General features: G+C 46.8%; 1 protein-coding gene across 4 annotated transcripts in view; it reads right to left on the reverse strand.

Annotated features, from left to right (window-relative positions):
• The window catches only part of LOC114061802 (septin-2), a 30,487-nt gene extending 22,516 nt beyond the window's left edge, over positions 1-7,971 (reverse strand). For 2 of the 4 annotated variants that reach the window (XM_027892599.1, XM_027892595.1), the window contains exons 1-4: positions 7,899-7,971; positions 2,943-2,997; positions 1,854-1,953; positions 318-404 (exon numbers count right to left, since the gene is read on the reverse strand). In XM_027892599.1, coding sequence (XP_027748400.1) covers positions 318-404; positions 1,854-1,953; positions 2,943-2,969 — 214 coding nt within the window. In that variant the 5' untranslated portion in view covers positions 2,970-2,997; positions 7,899-7,971. The other 2 variants (XM_027892598.1, XM_027892596.1) reach the window with 2 other exon arrangements.
• Between the last annotated feature and the right edge of the window lie 1,898 nt (positions 7,972-9,869).

Genomic DNA, 9,869 nt, shown 5'->3' on the forward strand with positions numbered 1-9,869 from the left:
TTACACCTCTAACCAGGAGTTAAGGCATTAGAGGAAATGGGAGCAAAGCCACAGTTAGGTATATGGACACCTAAAAGGCTTGGGTGCCATTTTTTAATAACAACTGATGAAGAAACAAAAGCTGAGTCTTTGAAAAGAAAAAGAAATGAGAAAATGACAACTCAACAAAACAAAATATAATTTGGAGGATTAAAATACATCTAGACAGCATGAAGAAAGGGTGTCATGGGTGAGGTTATCAGAATGGAGCAATGTTAACTGAAAGGACATGAAGTTGTATAGGATGTGTGCTGGAGGAACTGCAAAACCACATTTACCTGCAGCTCCAGGAATATAACGCTCTGGATAAAGATCAGTCAGGAACAGACTGTTAATTAAAGTGGATTTTCCTAAGCCAGACTCACCTACAAACAAAATAATTCAGGTTATTAGGCATATAAATGTCTTATTCCAAGCTTTTTAAAACCCCTCATCCTTCTTCAGGCCCACATTATGGAGGAAAAATAATCTGTTCATCAGGATCCACCCTAGCTTTTGATATGAAAACATCAAAGGTTCAGCTAAGCACTTTGAAAACACCGGAAAAACAACCCTCCAGTGTTTTCATGAACTTTACATGAAAATTTCAAGTTTACCATAATAAATGTCACAATAAAAGCTGAAAGGTCATGCAGCACTTTGGCTGTAGATCTAGAGATAGTTCAGTTACTTAAGGGAAATCAAAACTTTTTTATTTAAACTTACAAAAATTGGGAGCTGTAGCTCTCCCATTGGAAATTTCTGAGAGCTTTGTGGTTTTCCTAAGCTAGAAACTGAACCTGGAACAGGGTGAGGAAGGAGAACGACTAAAGCAACCATAAACTAACAGTCAAGGTTTGCACCCTTACAGCTGAGCCTGTTCTAGGAAACCCAAAACCATTCAAAAGTCACCTGAGAAGTTTCAAAATTCTGTAACTTCAAGTCATACAGATTTTGTCCTACATCAAAGTAATAAACTTGTAAATGTAACTACTAAATCTGAGTTTCAAAACAACACTTTTTTCCTAACCCAAGGAATCAAAAGAGTCAGCATTTAGAACAATTGACTATATTATTCTAGATGCTACTAATCTGCTCTTGGAAATGGAAGAGTTATCTCTCATCACAGACTACATGAAACAAGAACTCTACACTTAGCACAAATTGCCCATTTATCTCACAAACGCTGCTGAACACTGCCACCAGATAATCCTAAACAGCACTACAGAGCACAGGGGAAAAGATGGAAGTGTTCTGCATCTCTTCTCATTTTCATTTTTCAACAACTGCTACAGAAAAGTGACAGTACTGTGGGCTCCCTTTGCACCTGTATTTATATATGTATATTAAACTGATGCAATGCAGATATAATTCAACCGTCACTTAGAAGACCTTTGTGCCCAAAGGACTCTCCATCAAAGACACAGATGCTCATTGACAGAACAGGCAGGGTTTATTATTATTTATTAAATTACAGGTTTATCTATGACACAAAAGTGAGCCAGTACAGAACAGCAGCAAACACAACAGCAGCATCACCATTTCAACAGCAAGATACTGGCCACGTGCATTCAAGCCTTGAGTCGGGGAAAAAGAGTCAAAGGAAGATTAAACAACTACCCCTATCATCTGACAATGAGTCAGGAACACAGAAATGTCCTGCTGGCTCAAAGTCATCATCTCTAATCACTACAAATATCCCCGGGAAGTACAGAGGTTCAAAGCTTTTTCTTCTGTGTGACAACCCATTGCTAATAGGAAGAGAGATACATCTCTGTCAAAGAAATTTTGTTGTTGTTGTACAGCAGTCAAAAATACTTAAAGAAGTGCCTTACCAACCACCATCAGTGTGAACTCAAAGCCCTTCTTCACAGATTTCCTGTGCACCTGGTTGGGCAGGTTAGCAAAGCCCACGTAGCCTGCCGAGTCGGAGAACTGAGGAGGAAACACAGGTTGGGTATAAATGAGACCCTCTGCCCCCTTAAAAGTTGAAAACAAGTTCAGCTGATTCCACACAGTAAGGTGCAGTCCATGAAACAGGCCCCTGGACCAAGCAGGCTGATGTGTCAACAGAAATCAGGGAAATACCTTGGGCTACACAAACAAAAGTCTCCCCTTGCATAAAATCAAGATCTGCAAGCTTGCAAGAGCACATTGTCATCAATCTTAAGATGTAAATATAGCTAAAAATAGAAAGAAAAAATCTGTTCAAATGTAGTATTTGCTGCTACTATCTGCTATAAAAATAATGGATATGCTCCCAGGCAAAACACAGGGACATTGTACCAGTGTAGGGATTACCGAGATTACAATCCCACAGAGATGTACCTTTTGCTTGATAAGGTGCTCACCTATCTTCACAATCTTTAACTTCTAACACAAAAGCAGGAAAAAGAAACATGCCTGAAAAACTTATCAAAGAGATCTGGGCTATAAACAGAGCAGGCTGCTTCACCAGCTGTTACCCATTGACTGAAAACCTGGTAGGAGCCTAAATGAGAACTGCAGCCACTTGATCGCAGGACCTATGAACTACCTGCAATCAGAGGTTTTCTTCACAGATGAATTTACGATGAGAACAGTTTTTATACAATGCCAGACACTTCCAGTGGGGCAGGGGATACAGCTTAAAAGGTAATTATTTATTTGCTAACAATCCTCTTAAAGCCCACCCAGGTGTCAAAGGCAGTTTCCTGAGGTAAAATACCATTTTAACTGTGGAAGCAAACACAGGCAAACACCAGGAAGCCTCTGACGAGAGTCACATGCAAGCTCCGTTTCTACTGAACAGTTCCTTTAAGGAACACATCTGCAGCAATAAGGGATCATTTATTCACAATTTTACCCCTTCATTAAAACCATGAGTATTTTCAGAAGCTGAACAGATTCTAAACAAAATTTTGGCTAGGCAGCCATCTCTTTACCTTCACTTTTTCACCTGACTGAGACATGTTTCGTCACTCCGAGTTTCAGACACTGGGGAGAGAAAAGCCATAGCACACATTAGCTGACTTCAAGATTACATTCATTTTAATTCTGAACTGATCATCTGCATATAAAAATCACATTCTATTCTAGGAGAATGAAATGTCACATACTCAAGGATTACCACAATAAACAGGCCACAATCAAAATGTCTGCTGCTGAAATCCTTACACAGGATTTTCAAAGCCAGAATACTTAATTTAAATACTTAAAAGTTTCAAAACAGAGGTATTCCTTTAGAGGGAAAAATATTAAAATTCAGTATCACAACAAACTTTCATCCATCCTGTCTTTAGAGAAGGAAAATTATCAACTGAAAGCTACTACTGAGTATGCATGGCACTCCTGATGGGATGCTTTTTTAAGTTCTCTGATTCTGCAATTAGCTAATGAAACCTGAAACTGAAATATTCTCTGTTCCCAACCATGGTTGGAATATAACAGCACAAGGAAATCCTTTTTCTTTCAATTTTTACCCTTCTGACTTACTATCTTTCTCTTAAATATGGTTTACATCCAGGTGAACGTAATGTAACTGTTCTCCAAAAATGACACAATAATTCCCACGAGAACAGGACAGCCACATGATTCCCACGTAAGGGTCAGAACATAACATTATTCCCACTCACTTCAAAGTCCTGTTGCTGAAAAGGACACACTTGGCTGACCCATTCTGGGTGTGAAAACTCACCCTGACGTGAAGAACGATCAGAAAGATTTGTTCTCTGGTTTCAGACACCCAGATGAGCTGGGTGTTGGCAAGCCCTTATCTCTTTAGCCAGGGATGTCAGCTGTGCTGTAGATGAGTTAGCAGGGCAGCAGAGGGGCCCTTTCACTCAGAGCAGGGACAGGAAACACTCAGGTGGCAGGAGCACTCCTCAGCTTGGTCTGCTGGCAGTGCAGCCCTGGCCTGGGAAAGCAGGGAAGTGACCTGTGCAGCACCTGTGTGCTCAGGCAGAAACACTTTCCTGTGGGGCAGCAGGAGTCATTTTAGCAGGATACAGGCCACTTTCTGACACTGCCTTTTGGACAGTCAAATCCTAGCAGAGACACACTCTGGACTGAGGAAAAGCAAAGTTAGCGTAATTGCCACTTGGAGTTTTAAAGCAAACACGTTTTCAGCTCCCATGGCATTTCCTTCGCCCTGCAGCAGCATTTCAAGTCCTGGCAGCTGTGCAGATGCCAGCCACCCTGGAAGAAAAGAAGGCCTTTTCTTCCCCGACTACTTTTCCCCCATACCCAGCTTGGTTCCTTGCTAATGAAAGCCTAATAAAACATCCACTGCCTGGAAAATAGGGAGGTCCTGATCCTACCCATCTTCTGGCAGCCCCTAACTGGGTATTCCTCAAAACAGGCTGGGAAACTGTTAAGAAACCCTTAAGAATAGTTTTGAAAAAACAGGGCTTATTTTTCTTTGACCAATATGCAAGGGCTCACTCCAGCCTCCAGCCAACCACTGGCAAACCATATTCACCTCAAATCTTCCTCTGACCAAAAACTTTCTGTAGCCAAAGCTGCAGCACAGCTGCTCTGATCGCATCATGACTGCAGCAACAGGCAGCCAGGTGGTCATTTCCCACTATATTATGTTAGAGTAGAAATATTCTAACTAAAAGTTACCTCAACAACACACACACACACATACACACAAAAAAAAACACCCACAAAAAACACCTGCTGTTCCACAACACTTATTAAGGCCCCGGGGTTCATTGGGGAGCTCAGTTTACTCAGCCACGACACTGCAGTTCCTAATACTGCCCTCGTGAGGTTTGCTCGAAAATCATTCCACCAGCCCCCTTCCCTGGACAGCACATGTGCTGTCCTCCCGAGGCCTTCCCATTCAGTACAAATCATACGTTATCACTTGCAAAACGCCCCTGTTCAATCTCCTCGCTGGGCATCAGTGACCCTGAAATCCAGAGCCGTCTGCACACAGCTGAGGCAAACTGCAAAACCGTGAGAGGGTGAGCCTCTGACTGCACTCTGGGCAGTCCCTCCACTGCAAACAAACTGCAATATTTAATTTCTCATCCGTTTTCCAGAATAAAACGTACAAAAAGCACAACTAAGGCAAACCAGAACCTGTTCTGTTCTCTTTAGATTTTCCAAGTCCTGTTTCAATCAGTACAAGATAAGCAAAGCAGCACATGCAAAACAGCACACAGAGAAAGGAATAGTAAGATACAATTGCAATAACTTGCAAAAAGCAGAGAAACTTTATTTGTAAATAATTCTGGGCCCTATCTAAGAGGCCTAGAAGGAGAAAAGGACACTGTGCTCCAGTACAGGAATGTCCAGATCTGTTTTCCAATGGGGCACAATGTAGCAAAGTTTCATTTCGGATCCCAGCAAATTCCTCTCCTGAACAATGTGATGTCTGGCAACCAAAGGGAGCAAACGGCCACTAAGTCCAGCTCCAGCTCCTCCTCTGCAAACACAGAGCCCTGGAACGTGCCATCCCTCCCTCTTCTGCTGAGAACAGTATTCCGGTGAGAGAGAAAGAGAGGGGAAGGAAAATGGGTCATTTCCTTTGTTCCTGTCAGGATGCAAGAAGTAAACTGTTAGCAACAGGCAGACTGGGAGCTTCTTAATAGGAACCACACAAAGCAAGCACCAAGAAACTTGTTTCCATATAAGGATATCAAACAACATTTTTAAAGAATCACTTCAGAGTGACCTTACAACCATCTCTACAAGCAGAACAGCCCTCCCCATGTCTCAAATGAGGCTTCTTTCTTTCCATCTGAGATTATCTAATTCTGATGCTTTTTCAGAAGTATTCAATAACCTAACAAAGAACTACAGAAAGCAGTAAAGATGTAAGCGGGTTTCCCAGGGCTGGAAACGGTCTCAAAAACATCAGTAGTCTGAAGTCACTTTTCAGACTCAAAGCAGACAGAGAAACACCAGGAATATGTCAGTGAAATACCAGTATTTGCAGTTTCTCACAAAAAGCACTACAAAACCCCAGGAAGAAATGTCAGAGACAAGTACTGAAGCATATCAATAAAAATAAAAAAAAAAAAAATGTAACTTTGCCAAGTGTCTTGCACATAGAGAAACAAAGAAGTTACTTGAAAATCAGACATTTTCTCACTGTATTCCAAGCTGGATACAGGGATACAAATACAAAGCAGTTAACTTTTTTTTTTTTTGATAGCTAACTCATTCCAAGTTGTGTGAATCACTGAATTCTACCAAACAAGTGTGTCCAGCAGAGCCTGTCCTGTGTGTCATGCTTTGTTCCTGACACATCCTCATCTCTGAGGGGGGGAAACCCCTCCCCATCACTCGCCCTGGATCAACAATCACAGATGATTTCATTTTCCTCATCAGAAACAGGTGTTACCAACTGAAGGAATTCTCTTTTAAACATTAGCCATTCTGCATTACTCTCAGGAAAATGACTGTATCGTTTCCACCAAGTTCAGAATTGACAGCAAATGCCACAAGCCAGCTGTGACCTTTGCAGGCAGACCACCCCAAGCATGAGCCACTGCTCTGGCTCTGCACTAGAGCTCAGTGCTCACAAGTCCCACAGACTTCACTCTGGTGCTGGATTTGAGCCAAGGACACTCCACACAGATTATTACTGGGAATGCATCAAAACCTGGAACATGCCTGGGACTTCCCAGCACACATGCACAGCACAAGGAGCAAGGACCGGGCAAGTTAGGGAGACCCACCTGTGTGAGCACTGGTCAGGAAAAAGCAATGCATGAATCTAAAGCTCTGATCCTAAATATTTTATTTAAAGTTCCATTTCAACAGTAACACAGTACTCTAGACACCTTCTTTCCTTGCTGTATCAGCGAACAGTTACTTAGAAAGCACAAAGGAGGCAGTGATACTGTTCTCATGAACAGCTTTAGGATGATGTGCTTCCTATGCAGACAGCTTTTGATGATATTTTTGCAGTTACTGTGTCAGAAAATTACTGTGAAACAGACCTGAAAACGTGAAAAGCAGGGACTTTTTCAGACGAAAAAACCAAACATATTAGCCACACTCACTCATCAGGACACAGGTAGCTCTGCCTCGCACCCACAGAATTTAGGTACAGTTGTGTACATACTGGCAACGCACAGCAAACTGATAAGTTTATATTTTAAATCACTTCCAAATCACGCTCAAGTCCCGTGACACCATGAAGTCTCCGACCTGCACGTGAACAATAACGAAAGCCTAAACAGGACCAAACTCAAACAGCAAGGCGGTGGTCGGGTGTGAGGCCGCCCCAGCCCCGCGGCTGTGCCCCCTCAGCAGCACAGCCCGCTCCCGCCGCGGCGGGCCTGGAGCCAGCCCCGGAGCTCCAGCCCCGGAGCTCCATCCCCGGCCGGCCTGGAGCCAGCCCCGGAGCTCCATCCCCGGAGCTCCATCCCCGGAGCTCCATCCCCGGCCGGCCTGGAGCCAGCCCCGGAGCTCCATCCCCGGAGCTCCATCCCCGGAGCTCCATCCCCGGCCGGCCTGGAGCCAGCCCCGGAGCTCCAGCCCCGGAGCTCCATCCCCGGAGCTCCATCCCAGGAGCTCCATCCCCGGAGCTGCATCCCCGGCCGGCCTGGAGCCAGCCCCGGAGCTCCATCCCCGGAGCTCCATCCCCGGCCGGCCTGGAGCCAGCCCAGGAGCTCCATCCCCGGAGCTCCATCCCCCCCGCAGCAGGCCGGGCACCCCGCGCCAGGGCCGTGCCACAGCTCACGGTGCCTGCGGCCCGAGGCGGCCGAGGATCGGAGCCCCTGCCCCGCGGATCGCGGCTCCTCCCTCCCCGTACCGGCGGCACTGACCGGGCCCCGCCCGGGCCGAGCCCCGCGGCGCTGTGCGGGCAGAGGCCGCGCCGGGCCCGTTCCCCGTTCTCACCTGAGCCCTCAGCCCTGAGCCCTTAGAGCCGAGCCCTCAGCCCGGAGCCCTCAGCGCTGAGCCCTCAGCCCCGACCCCTCCGCCTGCGGCCGCTCCGCCGCCCGCCAGGCCGCGATCCGCCCGCGTCCCACACGCCACCGCGGCCGAGCGCCCGCCTACCCGCGCGGCTCTGCGGCCCGGCCCGGCCCGGCGAGCAGCCAGAGCAGGGACCGAGCGGCCCCCGCCCGGCCCGGGGAGCGGAGCGGGCACTGCACGGAGGAGCGGAGCGGGCACTGCACGGAGGAGCGGGCCGGGCCGAGCCGGGCTCTGTGCCCTGAGCCCTGTGCCCTGAGCCCTGAGCCCTGAGCTCTGTGCCCTGAGCCCTGAGCTCTGTGCCCTGAGCCCTGAGCCCTGTGCTCTGTGCTCTGTGCCCTGAGCCCTGTGCTCTGTGCTCTGTGCCCTGTGCCCTGCCCAGGTCGGGCCCTGGGCCCTGCCCGAAGTCCTCCGCCTGCAGCAGGGTTAGCGATCTGCCCTCCGTGCAAACCCTGTCGCAGGTGAATAGCCACGGGGAAATCCAGCTTTGGGCTGTCACGCTGTGTGTAACATCAGCTGCTTGGTTTTCAGCTGCTCATTGACGCAGGGAGCGAAGTGTCCTTGTTTTACTGCACTATGCCCTTCCCTCACAGCATTCTTGGGGACTCCAGCAGACAAACCTGGGGTGTCAGTGATACCTGCAGAGTACAGAAATAAATCCCTTTCTCACAGGGAAACTGTTAAACAGCTCAAACACTCAACACTGTCTAAGCTAAAACAGTTCAGGGAAGGCTTTTTCCAGCCTTCCACCTGCAGGAACTATGTCCAGGAAAGTTCCTGGCAGTCCATGCACACGTTCTGCAGAGGGCAGTTTGTATGTGTGGCCCAGCAGCAAATTTTTTGACTTAAAATTCTGAACACCAAGCAGCACGTTTCTGTTTTTTCTGCATTTCCATCCATAAAGCAGAGTTGCAGCTTACAACAGGAAAACGTGGAAGTGAAACAAATGCTGCTGAAGGCAGAGTGGCATTATTTGCTAATTCGCATTGTGCTCATATTATCAGCTGTGCATTGATGTAATCTGAGTAAGAACCAGATAAAAGCCAATGAAAGCACAACCAAATCCCATTTCCTGGGACAAAGTGTAATGTTGTGACACCGAGTTCTGTTTCGCAGTATGTCCTTGGAGGAGTTAAAAGATGGAACTTCAGTCTTCTTTAGAAATTAAGGTGTTATTTAAAATGACTCCATGGATTTCCATACAGGTGTGTGGTACTATCACCAGAGGAACAACCAAGGCAGTTTTCTTCTTTCACTAAATTAGAACACTGTGATTGCCACAATGTTTTGCACACATGCACTGCTATTACAGGTAAGTCCCATTTGAAGAAATGATATTAACACAGACAATGCCAAGCCACAGACTGCCATCAGCACAGAGTCAAGTGGAAGTCTGTGCCATCCCATGACTGTCACTCCTTTCCTGTGGCAGGATTTAGTGCAATGGGTGAAACAGCCTCCAGTCGTTATTGAGGCAATAGGGATGGATTTCCCAGGCCATGGCGGGATCAGATCGCTGATCAACTGTCACACAGAACGTTCAGGGAAGTCACAGTCCTCCTCAAAAATCCCACTGTGCCAGAGTGATGTAAGGAAGGGCAGCTGGGGTAAGAGCAGAGGTCGGCTCCAGGCAGAGCCCTGCTCTGCAGGGCCCAGGAGCAGATGCTGAGGATCAGATAAAAGCAGCTCCGTGCCTGTTTCCTTCCGGCGCTCTGGAGCTCGGCAGCTTCCTGCGCCAGGGGTTTTATCTCGATGGTTCTGTCTTCCATGAATTTTTCTTCTTGCTTTTTGAACCCATCTCAGCTCCTGGCATTAAAGAGCATCCTGTGACAGTGAGTGTTACAGTGTGTTATGCACCTGGAGAAAACGCGCTTTTGTGACTTTCATAACCTGTTATGAGGCTCGTTATGAACCACAATTGTAGGAACTCCAAGCAG

Source organism: Empidonax traillii, unplaced genomic scaffold (assembly GCF_003031625.1).
Source record: "Empidonax traillii isolate 1590-97213 ecotype Southwest subspecies unplaced genomic scaffold, ASM303162v1 scaffold361:size2146424, whole genome shotgun sequence".
Taxonomy (NCBI): Eukaryota; Metazoa; Chordata; class Aves; order Passeriformes; family Tyrannidae; genus Empidonax; species Empidonax traillii.